The sequence below is a fragment of the Bufo gargarizans genome, chromosome 6 (genome assembly GCF_014858855.1).
Source record: "Bufo gargarizans isolate SCDJY-AF-19 chromosome 6, ASM1485885v1, whole genome shotgun sequence".
Taxonomy (NCBI): Eukaryota; Metazoa; Chordata; class Amphibia; order Anura; family Bufonidae; genus Bufo; species Bufo gargarizans.
The window spans coordinates 148,210,802-148,231,886 of record NC_058085.1 but is presented as its reverse complement, the minus strand read 5'-3'; the positions used below and the strand labels follow the sequence as shown (position 1 = coordinate 148,231,886).

The following is a 21,085-nucleotide window of genomic DNA, read 5'->3' as shown; positions in this document are numbered from 1 at the left end:
CCAGTTTTACATCGCAAGCTGCGATGTATGGGCAGAGCGGGGACTCGGGGAGGGACTGGGAGGAGGAGCTGGGGGCCGGCAATAGCGGCGGGGCGGTGCAGTCAGTGTAGTATAGCACCGCCCCGCCGCTCCGGTATAAGATCTTAAATTCAAGTAATAGATATTAAACATGCCCCCCCAACTGCTATTACTACCTTACATCCTATTCCTTCTGTAGAATTCAGGCCGGGCGGGCGGCAGCGTAACTTGTGTCACGTGCCTGCGCCGCCTACTTTATGAATGAAGTAGGCGGCGCAGGCAAGTGACGTCAGTGAGACGCGCCGGCCGCCCGGCCTGAATTTTACAGAAGCGATTACCGTAGGATGTGAGGTAGTAATAGGAGTTGGGGGGCATGTTTAATATCTATTAATTCAATGTGACATCTTATATTTGTATGATGGCGGCGGCGGCGGCGGGCGGGGGGGGATGGGGATTCGGATCGCGATCTGTGGATGGCACTGTTACAGGGGGGGGGGGTGATCTGTGAATGGCACTGTTATGGGCTGGGGGGTCTGTGGATGGCACATACGGTATATAACAGTGCCATCCACAGATCCCCCTGTAACAGTGCCATCCACAGATCCCCCCTGTACCAGTGTCAGCCACAGATCCCCCCGTAACAGTGCAAGCCACAGATCCCCCCCATAACAGTGTCAGTCATCCACAGATCCCCCCATAACAGTGTCCGTCATCCACAGATCGCCCCATAACAGTGTCCGTCATCCACAGATCCCCCCATAACAGTGTCCGTCATCCACAGATCCCCCCATAACAGTGTCCGTCATCCACAGATCCCCCCATAACAGTGTCCGTCATCCACAGATCCCCCCATAACAGTGTCCGTCATCCACAGATCCCCCCTATAACAGTGTCCGTCATCCACAGATCCCCCCTATAACAGTGTCCGTCATCCACAGATCCCCCCTATAACAGTGTCCGTCATCCACAGATCCCCCCTATAACAGTGTCCGTCATCCACAGATCCCCCCTATAACAGTGTCCGTCATCCACAGATCCCCCCATAACAGTGTCCGTCATCCACAGATCCCCCCATAACAGTGTCCGTCATCCACAGATCCCCCCATAACAGTGTCCGTCATCCACAGATCCCCCCATAACAGTGTCCGTCATCCACAGATCCCCCCCCATAACAGTGTCCGTCATCCACAGATCCCCAGTAATAGTGCCATCCACAGACCACCATTAGTTCCAAACCCACCAAACACACAGCACACCTTTTTGGTTAAAAATATTTTTTTTCTTATTTTCCTCCCCAAAAACCTAGGTGCGTCTTATGGGCCGGTGCGTCTTATAGGGCGAAAAATACGGTATGTATACAATTTTTTTATTTATGTAAGTTTTACACAATGATTTCATTTTTGAAACAAAAAAATCATGTTTTAGTGTCTCCATAATCTGAGAGCCATAGTTTTTTCAGTTTTTGGGCAAATATCTTAGGTAGGGGATGAGATGACTTTAATTGGCACTATTTTGGGGTGCGTATGACTTTTTGATTGCTTGCTATTACACTTTTTGTGATGTAAGGTGACAAAAAATTGTTTTTTTTACACTTTTTTTTTTACGGTATTCACCTGAGGGGTTAGATCATGTAATATTTTCATAGAGCAGGTTATTACGGACGCGGCGATACCTAATATGCATACTTTTTTTATTTATGCAAGTTTTACACAATTATTTTATTTTTGAAACAAAAATAAATAAATCATGTTTTAGTGTCTCCATATTCTGAGAGCCATATTTTTTTCAGTTTTTGGGAGATTATCTCAGGTAGGGTCTAATTTTTTGTGGGATAAGGTGACAGTTTGATTAGTACTATTTTGGCAAACATACGACTTTTTTGATCACTTTTATTACCTTTTTTGGGAAGTAAGGTGGGCAAAATTAAAATTTCATGATAGTTTTTTATTTTTTTATGGCGTTCACCGTGCGGGTAAAGTAACATGACCGTTTTATAGATCAGGTCGTTATGGACGCGTTGATATCAAACATGTGTAGGGAATTTTATTTTTTTCATTTTTAATCAGTGATAAATGTGTTTTTTTGATTTTTACACTATATAGTGTACTGTACTGTATTTTCACTTTACAAAGTCTGATTAGACTTCTGCTTTTAGCCATCACTCAGCCAGCAGAGCAGTGGGTTATGGGGGGGAGGGAGGGGGCACAGCTCCCTATGGACCGCGGCATGGAAGTGGTTAAATGTATGGCATCTGTTCCAGCACAGATGCCAGGTGTGACACTCTGCAAACCGCTCGGCTATCCTGAGAGAGGGGACGGGAGGATGATCGCATGCCTGCCTGCCCCCCCCCCCCCCCCCCCCGATCAGAAACTTCCGAAACCGCTGCAAACCGCAGGTCTGAAATGACCTGCGGTTTGCTGCGATTGCCGACATGGGGGGGTCACAGGACCCCCCGGCGCATTTAGCCAAGGTGCCTGCTCAATGATTTGGTACGTCATGTGTCCTTAAGTACCAGGACAACATGCCGTACCGGTACGTCATGTGTCCTGAAGAGGTTAAAGGGAACCTGTCATCAACTTTGTGCTGCCCATACTAACGGCATCATAAAGTAGAGACAGGTGAGTAGATTTCAGTGGTCTTTTATTTATAAGTTAAAAGTAAGTGGTTGCCAAGATCCAACATCAAAATCATTGCAGACTAGGCCTGGGAAAAAGTCACGGCCACCTGAGAAGAGCCATGGTTATTCATAAATTCCTGTTCTCAATGCCCACCTGCTGTTGATTGACAGTCTTCTACTTAGTTTTCTCTCTTTTTGTCTAGTAGAGAACTGCCAATCATCAGCAGATGGGCGGGGAGAGCAGGAGATTATAAATACCCATGACTCTTCTCTGGTAGATTTGACTCTTAATTCAGCAAATTTGAAAGAGTTTTCCAATCAAGGCTGGCAGAACAGACTCTCTTTCGAATGAGTAACCTTGTTAAGAATTTGGAATGTCTATTGACATTGCAATGAATCAAAGATAATGATTATAGCCATAGCAGGACTGGAATTTCACATTTAAAAACAGGGAGAACCTTCACATATCCATGAAAGAACACCGAGCACCTTGCCAAGAACACACTAATCTTATCTAAAAGTAAGACTGAGCCTCAATTCTACAATGGTCTGGACCAGATACATGCCAACTTCTTAGAAGGACCTCAGAGAAGTCAGAGGTGGACGGATGAAATTTCTTCTGTCTGAGACTCCGAAAGAGATAGATTCAATACTGATTTTATTAACAGCCTAATCCAATCCGAACACCAATGGCACACGTTTACGGCTTTATGCAGACACTACCCTGCTACACCTGACTGAGAACAATACTGCATTTAGCCGGATTGCTGGACAGATTTGTAAAAGACAACAGACACATGAAATTAGACCTGCTCATGAAGAAATACTTTCAACGTCTAAATAGAAGGAGAAAAGACACTTGAAACCTGGTTAAGAACAACAGATCCAACTTTTCTTTGTATTCATTTTTTTATTTAAAGTTTTTGGCAACAAATGGCAAGCGACTTAATGTCATTAGATGCATACAAAGAAACACGAACAAAGGTGAACTGGCTGGGCAACTAGCAAGTGACGGGGCAGTGTTATACACAAATTTCAATACTAGAGAGTACTAGTTGACTTGCACTACCCCGTAGATCAATACGGCTCGCAAGTGATATAGGTCTCATGTAGAGTCCTTTTGCCAATGTTCAACGGTGGTGCTCTGCTACAGGAAAAAACAGTCTAAGCAAGAATACACAGTCTCAAGATAAATTAGCCAGTGCACTCAAACTTTTTTTTTAAGTGACAGTAGGGAAAGCATGACCCTCAGTCGCTTCCAGTCTACTGACTCCTTGTCAAAGCCTCCTCCAGGCCTCATCAGATGGAAAGGGTGTCAGGGAACTCTCCGCTGTGAAAATAGGTGGAGGAAGGACCCAAATCTATCAGACATTTTTGGCATATCGTGTGGATATGTCATAAAAGTTTAAAATGGGACTGACCCTTTAACATTTTTCCATTAGTCCACTAATGTATGTTACAATCCATTAGGATAGTGGTGCCAGGCAGGTTAAAGGGGTAACAGCACCCGTGCTGCTTCCTCTTCAAAGTTTACCGTGAAGCGAATGCAGCGCATGAGCATGGGTGCCAGGATACGGGCCCCCATCGATCTGATGTTGATGACCTATTCTGTGGATAGGTCATCAATATTAAGCCACAGCACAACCCCTTGAACTCCTTACATGCATCCTCTATTACAGGCCAGAATTGCATTCAGAGTTCAGTTGGACCTACCTTGACCTTGGACCTACAGCTCTTTCAGCAGAAAATCTTCAGCAAATGCAAATTAGTGCGTAATAGTAAGAAAATGGAGTAATCCAGTATGTGCACAAATGGCTGCAGCATAACTAACCTTTCTGATCCATCCTTCATCTGGACTTTGGCATATAGGACATCTACCATTGCTGGATCATCGTTCATATATTCTATTCCAGATACTTCTACTTCCATAGGTTTTCCCGCAGCAATTTTGCTATAAATAATAAAGAATAGAAAGTATATGTGACTGTTTCAAATAGAAAGTGCTAAAATTACCATCGCCTATCTAAAATGATAGCTTGACTCTAATGGACCTCCCTAATGCCTCCCCAAGTATTGCTGGCACATCTGTAGGGAGATAAAGTAAGATATGGCCACAGTCACATTTACCAATCTCTAGTACATAATGGCAACGTAATTAATGCAGAAACTTGTGACCCTCACTAACAAATACAACTAGGGGGCTGCGGCACTTGATATGCTCCTACTGCTCCTGTTAGCACCTCATTCAATTGAGGTGAAGAGACAGATTTCGAGTAAGTGGTCTTCAAAACAAAACCAAAGGAAGCCAATGGAAGCTTAAGTAGCATGGCACTCTGAAGAGCAATACAGTCCCTTCATTCTACCTATAGCCAAGTTCAGCATACAAGGTTCAGGTTTGGGTTATCTAAGAATTCCGTTAAGGATTCCGCTACCACGGACCCAAACCTTGTACGCCGAACTTAAAGTTCGCTCAACACTAGTCCCCATTATAGAGACCTTCTGACATGTATGTTGGTATACCAGAAGTTAGCTACAGCTTGACAAATGATTGCAGATAACAAAACATATTTGTACATTCACTTTAAACTGTAGTCGGACACTTTTTGTAAGGCTAGGTCCATAATGCATTATGAGCTTTCTCTCTGTCACGAGTTCCTGCCAGATGCAATTACGATGTTCACTCCAAATGTGGCGCTAAACTAGCCTACTATGTCTTAGGGGGTCATTGATCCGCCACTATTTTTGGAGGGGACAATTTTTATGTTTACAACCTCTTTAATTGGGACCTAAACTTTTGCTGAAAGCACGGATGGTACAACAACACTTCTCAGTGCCCTGCAACTTTGGCTTGCCACAGTTGTGTTCTGCTTTTCCAGCAACCCGGGTGTGGATCCCTTATACTTTCTATGGATCCATACTCCGCACGCTGGAAAAGCAGAGCTGATTCAGTGCAAGCCAAAGGTGCAGAACACTCCGAAAAGCGCTGCTGCACCTTCCGTGCTCTTAGTAAAGGCTTAGGTCCTCTTTAAGACTCAAATCAGTTAAATTTATAAATCACCACCGGTAGTACCAGCACTTGCACCAAAGGTAATACTAACATTAAGAATTCATAATTCTCAAGTCACAAATGTTAGCTTCATCATTCATATTTTGGTTAAGAATAGTAACCAATATGATCATAAAATTATTGACTGTACAGTCAACATCTCACTACAAGTCCGATGTGGACTATTTGTCTGCATCGTCAGTGCCACCTATAAAACTTAGTGGAGCACAGCCATTGCTGCGGGCCTACAGCAGGTGTTAAACCTGGATTGGACTGCATAGTTGTACTAACACCCAGTACAGAATTTGTTATTATTTTAGGCATTTTATGTGAGCTTTTTGGTTATATCCACTAATTTTATATATGCATTAATTGATGTGTAGTGTCTTGACACTATATAAAATGCCTAGGGAGCCAGCAATTTTGTAAACCGTTCAATTTCAGCTTTTTTCCTGTGGGTATCCGGTTTTAGCAGTGCACTCAACGTTTTATCATATAATCTATCTGTTCTGGCAGAGTGAGCCACTTACTTCATTTTATACTTTCTAAAATAATGTAAAGACCTTTATATTCCTCATCTATTAAAGGGGTTGCCGATTATAATAAAAGAACATAAGTCCCCCACCATTTTCAGTTGGCCTCAGCAGTCTTCTGCTGTATACTGCTGAGTAGGGCTGCAGCTATCGATTATTTTAGTAATCAAGTATTCCACCATTTAATCCAATGATTAATCGAGTACTTTAATTAAAAAAAACTAATCAAAAGAACGTTTTTCTTTATAAAAACTCATTAGCCCCCTCATCCATCATCACACCCCCCTGCCATCAGTCCTCAGCGTCATCAGTCCCCTCCATGCCATTATTCCCCCCTCCGTGTCATCAGCCCCCACCCAGTGGTTCCTCATGCCGTCAGCTGCCCCAGTGCCATCAGCTTTCCCTAGTAGAAAGGAATCCTTGATGCAAAAAATTTTCATCAAGGATTGTTTTTGTGTCAAGCTACTCAATTGATTTGAGTAATCCTTTCAGCCCTACTGTGGAAGCCAGTGATTGGCTGCAGTGGTCATATGCCATATATGGCACGTCACCACTGCACCCTGTATACAGACCAGAGGTGAGGACTGGAGAGGCAGCATGGAAACGGTGGGAAATTAAGCAGAGTATATATTTTTTATTATTTTAGGGGCACTGGTGAGTTTTCTTATAAGCTGGACAACCCCTGTAAATAGGTTGACTGCTCATGACCACCCTCAAGAGCGGTGAGCAAACAAGGCTCTCTGAGTATCCACCACGTAATACTACATTTCAGCTGACTGCAGCCTACCCTGACTGGGGGTCTCGGGTGCCACACCGGTGACAATCAACTCTCATATTAATGTAGCTCTCTTTGAGGAGGCAACCCCTTTAAGGAATGATTCACTTACTCCAGAAATTCCTCTTTGCAGCTGTGTAGAAGTTGACACGCTTCAGTGACTTCATTCTCATTAAGCAAAACCAAGGTCCCAATTGTCTGATGGAGCTTTGCAGGGTTCTGGAAAATGGAGCTTTCTATTCCATGGTCCTATAGAGAAGAAAAATAAGAGGCATAATAACAGATGCTCCTCATACAGAAAGCAGGATCAGATTCCTTTCAAAAACCTTGCTTCATGCACAATCCGTTCTCAGTATAATATCTGTCTTACTATGCAGTACGTGTGTATTCTTCATTCGGCACAGCAAGAAATTATGCTTTGTAGATGGCATTGCTGACAATGCCAACTTACTCCAAGTGGACACTGACAGGTACTTAGGACATTACATGCCATCTGTATATATTGCTGTGCATGCACAACAGTTGCATGCATCATTGGTGCAACATTAAAATTCAAGTACTTTCAAGAACTACGATCCAAGGATGCACAATGGACCTTCACATGAAATGTAATTTCATGGTTCTACCAGTTTACATTGTGTAATTATTATGACATATAGTAACTAATCATCTATACGGTCAAAGCGTGATCTTCAAACATAGCCTTACAGCTAGGCCGCCTGGCATGCATGATAATCCCTCTGCAAGGCATTGATGGGAATCAAATAATTGATTGTATTTGCATGTGGATGTATGAGAAGAGCATCTCAGTGTTACAAGTGACACAATTGGGGTCATTTATCAAACTGGTGTAAAGTAGAACTGGGTTAGTTGCCCACAGCAATTCCACCTTTCATTTTCCAAAGGAGATGTGATAAATGAAAGGTGGAATCTGATTGGTTGCTATGTTCTACTTTACACCAGTTTGATAAATGACCCTAAATATATCTTATAAAAAAGACATTAATCTCTAAAACACCTTCTATAAACGTTGACATCTTTACAGCATCTACTTAGAGATTTCAGTTTGTGGAGATGAGCAAAACCTCTCTCAGACTGGCAAATATCCTATTAGAATAGATGGAAGGTCTCCAGTTCCCAAATGCACAACCTGTGGCTACATGTTGCTTTTCTGAGTGGCCCTTGGCAACAAGGCTGGTGCCAATAAACAGAGCCTCCAGGACATGGCGCTAGCCTATCCTAATGTTACATATTCCCACAGATGAGCAAGCATGATCTCTCTGGACAATTAGAGAGGAATTAGCAGAGATAAGGCTCAGGGGTGTGGAATTCCTATCGCCCGACGCCCGGGACATGCAGTTCCGGGCGCCGGGCAGGTAGTTTGTGCAGGCAGCTTAGCCCTGCGGGCAAGTAGCAGGGCTAGGGTTGCACCGTGTTTTCCTCTAATACACAGCCCCGTGCAGCAAGTCCGGGCTGCTTACCGCAGTGTTCATAGACAATTCAGACAGAGCCGCTCACCTCACGCTGGCAGCAGGGAGGAGCCTGAGGGAGGGACAGGGAGGAGCGTAATATGATCTTAGAGTGGAAGCTGCTTCTGCCAGCCCCACCCCTCCCCGCCCACCAACCAATCACCGACCAGAGCTGAGGGGGCGGGGCAAGCACAGCACACTAGCAGCTCGGTCTGAGTCACACAAGTGCAGGGAGTCTATAAAAATGAATCGAATGAGTCACAAGTTAAAAGAATCTAAAGATCCGACTTAGTTTGTGACTCATTCGATTCATTGAGTTAAAAGAGCCATGAGTCAGACTGTAGAACAGTTTACACTGAGGCAGCAGTGATAAGATTAAGGGACAGGAGTAGAGAGATAAGAGAAGGGACAGATGACACAGAGTTTAGATTCCAGGTTGAATTAAATTAACCCTTTAGAATCAAATTGGCTTCTCAGGAGATATATATGTTAAAGGCATCTCATTCAGTAGCTATATAACTAAGGGTGGGTTCACATCACCTTTATGGATTCCGTTATGGCTTTCTTTTATAAAAGGGTTATAACAGAAAATAACGTAATCCATAAAATGGAATGCAAAACGGAAACCTTTAAGAGGCATTCCGTTTTGCTTTCCGTCATCGTAAAAGTCTATGGAAATCATAACAGATCCGTCTGGGTCCTGTCGTGTCGACAGGACTTAGTTTTCCGTCTTACATAACGGGACCCAGACGGATCCATTTTGATTTGCATAGACTTCTATGAGGACGGAAAGCAAATAGAATGCCTTTTAAAGCCTTCCATTTTGCTTTACGCCATAATACAAGTCTATTGTCCTCCTGTCCGGCGTCAGCCTCAGCTTCCCTTTACTATAATAAATCACTCTTCCTGACTCACTCAATACTAATCAGAGTTCAGAGAGCTGAAGAGCCGACTGCACTGAGTCAGCAGCAGCAAGTGAATCGAATGTGTATAGCATCTGCGCATGCGCACCGGCACCTAGAGTCTTCGGTTCACTTGCGAGTCAGCTCAGCAGTCTGACTCACCAAGTGAACCGAAGATCCGATTCATGAATCGGTTCATTTGAATGAGCTGATTCAAATGAACCGATTCACCTAAAAGATCCGAACTTCCCATCACTAGTTATCAGCGCTCCTGTGCAGGCCGGAAGTCGGGCGCCACGGGCCGGAAGTCAGCTCCCAGCTGAGGCACACGTTAGTCAGCGGCTGTAGTAGGAGATTCTGACATGGTGGCAGCCCGTGCCGTGATAGATAGCCCAGCAGGTAGTGTGTGTGGTGACTGCTCTGGGTCAGCTATGCTCTGTCAGGCTGCCGCTCTGCTTCTTCTCCCTGGCATTGAAGTGTCAATAGGAGTGCTGCCAGGTTCCAACTTCCAGCCACTCACCCTCCATGAATAGGGGGGGGGACTTCCCCATACTGGCATGTACATCAAGGGGATTCACTGCCCCAGTATGGCATGTACATTAAAGGGATTCACTGCCCCAGTATGGCATGTACATTAAAGGGATTCACTGCCCCAATATGGCATGTACATTAAAGGGATTCACTGCCCCAGTATGGCATGTACATTAAAGGGATTCACTGCCCCAGTATGGCATGTACATTAAAGGGATTCACTGCCCCAGTATGGCATGTACATTAAAGGGATTCACTGGCCCAGTATGGCATGTACATTAAAGGGATTCACTGCCCCAGTATGGCATGTACATTAAAGGGATTCACTGCCCCAGTATGGCATGTACATTAAAGGGATTCACTGGCCCAGTATGGCATGTACATTAAAGGGACTCACTTAAATATGGTTTTAATTTAAAATTACTTTTTGTATCAGGACAAGTAGATTGTCATAAGGGGCAAGTAGATCGAGCCCCAGCTTTAGTCCTTCGACAAGTAATTTTTTTTTAAATTTCCACACCCCTGTAAGGATTTGATATAGTAGAACCAGTTGTATTTAGAGCCCTTTTATTTAGGTCAAAGGAAGCCATTATAACAAATGAAAGGTATTTGGGAATATATTTATAATAAAGTAATATTTAAGTCTTTTCAAGTAATTCCCGGAGAACCCCTTTAAGAAGCAACCAGGCCTCGGCTCATTCAAGACATCCATGTCCCAAGCTAATCTATTGGCAATCAGGACCCTCTATCTACTTAAGTAGTCTGGGGCAATCAGAATGTTGCTAATACAGTTTGGCCCTAATCCCCTTATCACCACCTTAACCATCTAAACTTAGCCTTCCAATTCCATTCCAGTCAGTGAGAGCAAGTATACACAGGAGTCCCTCACTGTTCTCAATGTCTCTTGCCAGACCTGGAAGAATTTTGATCCCTCTTTTCCTTGTATCTCCTTCCCTCTCTTCCCCAATCCCAACCCGGTGGTTCCAGTCAGCCAACAGTTCTGCCACCACCATTTCAGCAGCTGTACATGTTACTGCTGCCGATAGACATAACCTACAGTGCCTTGCAAAAGTATTCACCCCCCTTGACTTTTTCGTGTTTTGGTGCCTTACAACTGTAATTAACATGGATTGTTTGAGGATTTGCATCATTTAATTTACAGAACATGCCCACAACTTTGAAGATGTTTTTTTTTATTTATTGTGAAGCAAACAACAAATAGGATAAAATAACAGAAAAAGTCAATGTGCATAACTATTCACCCCCCTAAAGTCAATACTGTGTAGAGCCACCTTTTGCGGCAATCACAGCTCCAAGTCGCTTTGGATAAGTCTCTATGAGCTTCCCACATCTTACCACTGGGATTTTTGCCCATTCCTCTTTGCAAGACTGCTCCTGCTCCTTCAAGTTGGATGGTTTGTGTTTGTGAACAGCAATCTTTAAGTCTGACTACAGATTTTCTATTGGATTGAGATCTGGGCTTTGACTAGGCCATTCCAACACATTTACATGTTTCCTCTTAAACCACTCAAGTGTTGCTTTAGCAGTGTGTTTGGGGTCATTGTCCTGCTGGAAGGTGAACCTCCATCCTAGCCTCAAATCACGCAGAGAGTGGTACATGTTTTGCTCAAGAATATCCCTGTATTTAGCACCATTCGTCTTTCCCTTAATTCTGACCAGTTTCCCAGTCCCGGCTACTGAAAAACATCCCCACAGCATGCTGCCACCACCATGGTTTTTTATTTAATGGCCGAAAAGTTCAATTTTAGTCTCATTAGACCAGAGCACCTTCGTCCATACATTTTGGGAGTCTCCCACATGCCTTTTCGCAAACTCACAACGTGCCTTTTTGTTTTTAGCTGAAAGTAATGGCTTTCTTCTGGCCACTTTGCCATAAATCCCAACTCTATGGAGCGTACAGCTTATTGTTGTCCTATGTACAGATACTCCAGTCTCTGCTGTGGAACTCTGCAGCTCCTCCAGGGTTACCTTAGGTCTCTGTGCTGCCTCTCTGATTAATGCCCTCCTTGCCCGGTCCATGAGTTTTGGTGGGTGGCCGTCTCTTGGCAGGTTTGCTGTTGTGCCATGTTCTTTCTATTTGGTTATGATAGATTTTATGGTGCTCCTGGGGATCATCAAATATTTAGATTTTTTTTTATAACCTAACCCTGACTTGTACTTCTCAACAACATTGTCCCTTTCTTGTTTGGAGAGTTCCTTGGTCTTCATGGCAGTGTTTGTTTAGTGATGCCTCTTGCTTAGGTGTTGCAGCATCTGGGACATTTAAAAAAAAGGAGTGCATATGTAATGACAGATTGGACATCATTTCACTAATTATATGACTTCTGAAGGTAATTCGTTGCACCAGAGCTTTTTATGGGCTTACAAAGGGGGTGAATACATACGCACATGCCAATTATTTGTTTTCTATTTCTAAACAATAGTTTTATTTATATTCATTCATATTTTCTCATTTCACTTCCCCAACTTAGACTATTGTGTTCTGATCCATCACATAAAATTCTGTGCAAATTAACCTGACATGAGTCCCGTCCCTGACTCATCTCAGGGACAGGACTCATCTCAGGGACAGGACTCATCTCAGGTTAATTTGCATATGTATCAAATATTTTTTTTACACAATAAAAGCACACAGAGCTATGGGGACTGGATATTGCGGATGTGCTAGCGGCCATCTAGCATCCCATGTCCTGAGCTCTATACACAAAATCCCGGTGACAGGTTCCCTTTAAGGCTGTAATGTAACAAAACACAAAAAAAGTCAAGAGGGGTGAATACTTTTGCAAGGCACTGTACATGGCACTCCTTAACACCTCTTTTGGTTATGGCACTCCTCAACACCTCTTTTGGTTTGGGTTACGATACTACTTTAGCCCAGACACAATCTCCTTAAGACTCCAATTATGTCCAATATGTTCACCCATATCACTGTCCTAATCTATTAAATCTGAATCTTTTTTAAGATCTTCTGACAGCTATGATTCCCATGACCAATTATTGAAAAATACAAGGTCTCATCCACCCCTGACCCCTATATTAACATATCATACCAGAGAGAGGGAGGCCCCCAACATTATCACTTTTTTTTTTTTTAAGTCCAGCCACCCTCAAGAGACATTCTTTAAAAAAAAAGACAGGCAAGGTAACAGAGGTAGGAGAAGAAAATCCAAACAAGGGTCAACAACTCTCTATTCCAAAGAGGGACATACAGAAACAGTGAAGAATTTTAATCAATCCAGATATCTACTCTCTGAGAATGAAGTCAGTTTATTCAGTAGAGGCCTTTCTTATTTTCCTACTAGAAGTATTATTGTATTATGGATTTGAACTTTTACTAGATTTTAACAGCTTTATTCATAAAATTACATTAACATGACATGTTGACATTAGGAACACCAGGTATTGGAGAATAGAAAATAGTAGAAAGACTGCTTGTCTGGCGCTGCTTGGAACAATTCAAACTTGCATCGAGGATGCGATGGAAGAAAAGCTTTTATGATCTGTCAACACATTTCGGAGGTAGGAAAACCCTCTTCGACAGACTTTTATCGTTTGCTGGTCGGTGACTCCTCACAGCGCAGCGCGGTAAGCGCACCCTAATATCTATACACGGGCAAGAACAAGGCCTACATGATAATCTTATATGGGGTGAGTGAGAAGCTCTTTAAAAGTTGTCCAAAAATAGAGATATATGGGGTAATTTATCAAACTGGTGTAAAGTACAACTGGCTTAGTTGCCCCTAGCAGCCAATCAGATTCCACCTTTCATTTTTGACAGCTCCTTTGGAAAATTAAAGGTGGAATCTGATTGGTTGCTATGGGCAACTAAGCCAGTTCTACTTTAAACCAGTTTGATAAATGACCCCAATAGTTATTAAGGGAACGAGCAAACGAGGTGACATCATAATCCAAGATCCAGAGACCTATATCTAAGAGGCAATGCATATCTTGTCAAACAAAAACTATTCTATTAGATTAACGACCGATCGGACATCAACATGCAAGGCAAATCATGATAAAATGATTCAGGCTGTATTTGCTGGTGGGATTATAACAAAGGATGAGAAACTATTAATCATCCCAAAATTGATATATACTACCATCTCCCAAAGATACATAGGAATGCTACAACCTACCAGGACGACCCAATACTTCTGGGATAAACTCCATTACTGCTAATTTTCTGAATATATTGACCATCATCTACAGAAATTCATGATTTCACTAACTTCTTATTTACGTAATTCAGCTATGTCTCATAGCTGCTCTACAAGACATAGAATGGGAACCTGAAGACAGATGGATTACCCTGGATATTTCTGTTTTATACAGTAACATTCCTCATGACTTGCACCAATTTATTCTCCATCTAAATTCAAACAATTGGGGGCTGACTTTAAGAAGTACCATCACAGAGAGAGAGGCGGAATATTTAGATTTAAAACTAATAGCAGAGAATAAGAAAATTATTCCAAAAACCTTCTTTAAGAAGGGAGATTCAAACAGTTTAATGACTAATGTGACTTATGGTCATTTGAAACAGATCAGGAGAAACAGTACTAGAGTTGAAGATTTCTAACAACAAGGGAGAATGGTTAGTGACAGACTCTGAGTGAAGGGCTATCCTACCAATACTGCATCTGCAGTGTTCCAACAAACAAGCGATTTCAATCAAGAAGGTTGTGTTCTGTGAAAAACTAAGATCACTAATGACACCTAGCGGCATTACAATTTTGTTACCACCTATAATAGGTTAGGTTGCATGAGAAAGACCATCAGATTTTTACACAATACTGGCCTATACTATTGAATGATCCTTATCTTCAAGGTGCAATACCCAATAGACCACAACTAACATTCAGATGGCTCACACAAACCAAAATACTTTGGACCCAATGAGATTACCTTCCCACCTTTAATCCTAACAACCATTATCAGGACTTTCAGTTGTAATTTTTCGAGATGCAAATGCTTTTTAAATGTGTGCTATAAGGTTTGTTCATTCCGCACTTTGACTAGCAATGAGAAATTCCCAAATAAGGCGTTCCTAAATTCTTCCATCAACTATGTAATTTATGAGATCGAGTGTACTTGTGGGCTACAGTATGTTGTATGTGACAACACTAGGATCAAACAATGTTATTACAGTTTTTTTTTTAAAGTACAGTTTATCTCGTCATGCTGCTTTGATGGCATTTCAGAGTACTTCCCATTGAACAGGTATCATGTCAGACACCTGATAGGTTTAAGAGTCTGATACAAAGGAAGATGTTTTGGATACTAAAACTAAATACTCTCTCTCCTCTAGGCCTCGATGAATCTGTTGAAAATGTATTTGATTAGAGTTCATTAGCCCTCTTGTTATATTTAGTGCTCGGTGAGATTTACATTTGGGTTTATGATTTTTAAAGTGGTTGTCCACTTTTTTTAAAATATTGATGAACTATCCTTAGGATAGGTCATGATTATCAGATCACCTGGCACCCCCACCGACTAGCTGTTTGAAGAGAAGACTGCGCTCATGCAAGCCCTGCCTTCCATTTATTGTTTACCAGCCCGCCATCGCAATTGCAGCTGTGAGCAGTGAAATTACACCTAAGCCACACAATTCACTTCTAAGGGAAGGCTCGTTACTATACACTTGAATAGGAAGGGGGCGTCCCTTTAGGTGTAATTATACCTGCTTACCACTGCGATCTCGAATGTGAGCAGGTAAACAATGAAGAGAAGGCAGCGCTCGCAGGAGTTTAGCCTTCTTTTCAACCAGCTGATCAGCGGGGGTTAAGGATAGGTTATCAAAATTTAAAAAAATGGACAACTTCATTAAAGGGGTTTTCTCAACACGCCATTTCATACTTACCTGCTCCCGGCGCGCCGTCCACTTCTTGGTTTCGGCACTCGGCAGGGGACGGGCTCCATCTTGATTGATGTCTTCTCCCGGCCGGGCCGCGCGCTGTACTGAACGCGCACGCCGAGTCCGCGCATGCGCCCTGGTGACTTCTTCCTGGCCAGTATAGTATTTGCCAGGAAGAAGTCACCAGGGCGCATGCGCGGACTCGGCGTGCGCGTTCAGTACAGCGCGCGGCCGGCCGGGAGACGAAAAGAAGACCGCGATTCCTGAGAAGAGCTGTGGCCGTAACCAGGGGAGACGGAAGACAACAGTCAGGTAAGTATAGGTTTATTTTTTTCTAAGGGGTGGAGATTTGTTAATGAAATATATTTAGAAAAATTATCACTGTTAAATCATTAATAGATTTAACAGTGTTCATTAAGATGATAATACCCCTTTAAGTTGTAAGCTCTTGTGAGCAGGGCCCTCATTCCTCTTGTTCTAATTATTGACTTGTCTGTTGCTATGTTATTTATGATGGTTTGTACATGAACCCCTTAATTGTAAAGCGCTGCAGAATATGTTGGCGTTATATAATTATAATTATTATATTATTTAAGTAAGGGGAATGGCACAACTCCCCTCCCCTTCTCCATTTTCTCCCCTTCTTTTCCCACATTTTAAACATTTGTATTTTACTGTTTAATAGTATTTTTGTATCTCAGGGCACAATCCCACTGTCTCACTAAATGCTGAGGTCATTATTAAAATTAGATTTTAATTTTATTATTAACCTGGTAATATTAAAGTTTTTACTATTTTGATTTACCTTACTTACTGGCTAAGTCCTTGTTATGGCCATTTGCTAATCTTATAAGCTTGATTTTGCAGGAACATCGCTTCTTGTAACACCATTTTTGGTTACTGGCCAGGAAAGGAGGAAAGAGCGCATTAACTACACAGAGCGCAACGCCTCTTGATATGGGCAGTAGCTTAAAGGGGTTTTCCGAGATATTAATACTGATGACCTATCATCTGGATAGGTCATCAATATCTGATCGATGGGGGTCCAACACCCAGGACCCCTGCTGATCAGCTGTATGAAGGGAAGGCGCGCGCCTGCCGTCTCCCTTCTCTTTTCCTACCCGCTGCTGCTATATCTATGGGGAGCAGGAAGAGAGAAGGGAAACGGTGCACGTTTCAATGTACGTCACTGTGCTTGGTGAACAGGGAGAAGGCCGTGGCGCTCACAGGAGCACCCGTGCCTTCTCGAACAGCTGATTGGTGGAGGTCCCAGGTGTCGGACCCCTACCTATCAAATACTGATGACCTATCCAGTAGTACTATAACTCATGTACACACACACACGACAGCTTATTATGAAAAGTTATCTGAACATTTAGGCACGCTTTAAATAATGGCTAAACACGAATGCTGCAGAGAATAGAACCTGCACGCTACTTTTTACTATTACAAAAGAACAATTGAACAAGGTCAAAATTATGTTTCTGACAAACGAAAAAATATAGGCTGCGCTATTACACACCAAATGACCAATTTATCTGAATGTATAAATTGTTAAACATTTCAATACTACAGATTCAGCTGTTTGAAAGGTGACTATTATTTCCACCATGTTCAAATTATGCAGGTCATTTCTTTTTAAAGCATATCCATCCCCTTTCTACCAAAATGTTGTATATATATATATATATCACATTAATAAATCTACTTTTGATTATATCAACTTTCTGCTGCTGTGGAAGCTTCACTGAGATGCCACTGTCTGGATTCCTTATACCATTCTTGATCTCACAGGATGGGATCAGAGCCCATGCTTGACTCCTTTATGGACCTGGAAATACGCTTATGTGAAACTGGCTTTACAGAGAATCTGTCAGCAGTTCTGACAATGCTAAACTGCTTTACAGACCTAGGTAGGGGCTGGGGAAAGCAGTAAAAACATACATTTTGTGGAAGTTTTATCAGGAGTAGTGACAATATGAACTTTTATTCTGCTGGATTCTTATTCTTAAATGGATCGTGTCAGTTATCATTTTTTCTGCTAGTTAAGACCAGATAGTGACACATAATTGTTATATGTTTTTATTTTCTGCTTGTAGATTTTTTATTCCATTTCCTGAACATAATTAGAGGGCAGCCACTTTGCCTGAGCTGCTGTTAACAGCATCTAGATATATTCTTTATAAAAGCCACCATGGGCCATAGACTTAATAATCTAAAAAGGACTTATTGACTTCAATGGGAGAGTTCTCTAGACATGCTCTGTGTCCTATAGAAAGATCATTGTACAAACAGATAAGCTTTGACAATCACCTAATGCGAATGGTGGATCCTGTAATATCTTTTATATAAAGGTGTTATCTGTCATTGAAATCCTGTCTACTGTGATAATGATGAAAAGTGATCCGTACAGACCAAGAAGTGACACCTATTATTAGGCTTAATGGCCTGTGCAAAAATGGCAGAGGTTTTGGATTTTTTCTTAAATATAGTGACATGGATAATAAAAAAATAACATCACCAAAAATTATTTGAAAATATGTTTAACATAGAAACTTGATATAAACAATACGTCATTTTCTGATAACACATTCCCTTTAAGTGCAATGGAATCTCAGCTTAAGGCTTAGTTCACACGAACGTGTGTGATCTGTGGCCGTATTGCCACAATACACGGCCACAGTTCAGTGTGCATTCCGCACGGATGCGGACCTATTCACTTTAATGGGTCCGCAAATCCGGAATCGCGGAACGGCCGCACGGGACGGGACCCCTCGGAAGCACTACGGAGTCCTTCCGTGGGGTTACGTCCCGTACCTCCGTTCCGCAAAAAGATAGAACATGTCCTATCTTTTAGCGGCACAGGCGGATCGCGGACCCATTAAAGTGAATGGGTCCGCGATCCGATGCGGCTGACCTACGGCCGACGATCGTGCATTGCGGCCCACAGCACGAGCACGGGTCACACACGTTCGTGTGAACTCGGCCTAACTGTGAAGTACTCTCTGCTTTGAATTAGAGTTGTTGCGATACCAAATTTTTTATTCGGTTTCGATACCATGAAAAAGTATTGCGATACTCGATACCATTCGATACCACGCGAAAAAAAAATAAACCAAAAAAGCCACGTGCATTCCGCATTTTAAAAAATGGCAAATCACGCAGTTTTTATTTATTTTTTTCTGTTCCGGCATTCACCACCTAGATTTTTTTTTATATTTCAATAGTTTGGACTTTTCTGACGTGGCGATATGTAATATGTTTATTATTTATAAATTTTATATGTGAAATTGGGAAAAGGGGGTGATTTATACTTCATATTTTGGTGGGGTTTTTTTTTAACTTTTTTTTTTTTTACACTTTTTATTTAATAACTATTTCCCCCTTAGAGGCTAGAACGTGGGATCTTTCATCCCTTGCCCTATTCAGCCTGATAGATCTCTATCAGGGTGAATAGGACTTCACACCGTCCCTGCTGCTCTGTGCTTTGTGCACACAGCATCAGGGATGTTACCATGGCAACCAGGGCTTCTGTAGCGTCCTGGCTGCCATAAAAACCGATCGGAGCCCCAGGCTTACACAGCTGGGGTCCTGATCAGAAGCTGCCACTGCAACACCAATGAGGGGGAGGGGAGAGGACCCTGTGCCCACTGCAACCAATGATTTTAATACTGGGGGGTTGAGAGGGGCCGGCGCACTGTGCCACCAATGATTTTAATGGGATGGGGGGTTGAGGGGGGGCACACTGCACCACCAATGATAATTACCCCTTTATACAGGAGGCGGGTACTGGCAGATCAGCGGCAGTTAACCCCTTAGGTGCCGCACCTGAGGGGTTAACTGCCGCTGATCGCAGCTCCCTGTCAGGGGCAGGGTGCCGGCAATGCGATTCTGCTGCCGGCACCCGCCTCCTGTATTGTGTTAAAGACTGACTACTTTATATGGGACTCCAGACTGTCACTATTAGGCTACACAGAGCGGTGCCTAGCGATGTCCCAGCACTCACCATTAGTCCTGGGCGCCGCTCCGTTCGCCTGCAGTGCCCCATTACTGTCTCCTTTCCTGCTCCACATGCTGCTGATTACTATCGGAGCGATGGGAGGAGACATCAGCTTTACTAGTGGGCGTTCCTTCTCCCTGGCTGTAGCGTTGTCCAATCGCAGCGCAGGGAGAAGGAACGCCCACTAGTAAAGCTGATGTCTCCTCCCATCGCTCCGATAGTAATTAGCAGCATGTGGAGCAGGAGAGGAGACAGTAATGGGGCACTGCGGGCGAACGGAGCTCTGTGTGGGAATAGTCCTATCATTTGTGGCGCAGTGCGCCCGCCCCTCCTCCGCCCCTCTCTTCTTATTGGTGGCGCAGTGCGCCCGCCCCTCCTCCGCCCCGCTTTTCTCATTGGTGGCAGCAGCAGCAGCACAGGGGGGAGGGAGGACAGCTTCATTCTCCCCGTGCTGCTGAGAGAACATGAGCGCGCGGATAGCAGCGCGCTCATGTTCAGAGATACTAGACTGCGCAGAAGCGCAGCCCAGTATCGAAAAAACTGAAATCCCGGTATCGTATCGATACCGGGACAAAAGTATCGATTGGGTATCGAAATTTCGATACCCGCAACAACCCTACTTTGAATTGCTCCATGTTCACTCCACTCTGCACGGAGTGACAGCTGTAGTGGTCTCCTCGTTGGATGTTACAACTATCATTCAGATCACACAGGAGGGCATGTGAAGCAGCTCAATGCAGCAAGCACTTCACTGTGAAGCTCTGATTCCTTTGCACTTAAGGAGCAGAACCTATCAGAATAAAACTTCATATTAACACTACTCCTGATGATAAAATCCTGTTGAAGAATACTATATAGTAAGGCTCCGTTAGGCTAGTTTCACACTAGAGGTAAATTCTTCTGGCAGGCTGTTCTGATAGAGGAAGACATAGTATCCGGCATAGCCGGAAAAGTCGACGGGGATTCGGCCTGCTTTGAACATAAATGTTGGTATTCGGACGGACAAATATCGCGTCAATACAGCAGTATTTGTCCAGCTGAATCCAGACACTAATGCCCATGAGTCTAATTATAGTCAATGGGCTCCAGCAGCGTCATGTAGTATCCGGGTATGCCGGATACAATGTCTTCCAGCAGGCTGTTCCTCTAGTGAAGTGATGGCTAACCTCCGGCACTCCATCTGTGGTGAAACTATGACTCCCAGCATGCTCCATTCATTTCTGTGGAGTTCTGAGAACAGTCAAGCATCTTAGGGGTTGTAGTTTTACCACAGCTGGAGTGCTGGAGGTTAGCCATCACAGCTCTAGTGTCAAACTAAC

At 43.2% G+C, this 21,085-nt stretch overlaps 1 protein-coding gene across 2 annotated transcripts in view; it reads right to left on the bottom strand.

Moving 5' to 3' along the window:
* The window catches only part of ASCC1 (activating signal cointegrator 1 complex subunit 1), a 331,000-nt gene that overhangs the window by 191,816 nt on the left and 118,099 nt on the right, over window positions 1–21,085 (bottom strand). For both annotated transcript variants that reach the window (XM_044297852.1, XM_044297853.1), the window contains exons 6-7: window positions 7,102–7,238; window positions 4,467–4,586 (exon numbers count right to left, since the gene is read on the bottom strand). In XM_044297852.1, coding sequence (XP_044153787.1) covers window positions 4,467–4,586; window positions 7,102–7,238 — 257 coding nt within the window. The remainder of the gene's footprint in view (window positions 1–4,466; window positions 4,587–7,101; window positions 7,239–21,085) is intronic.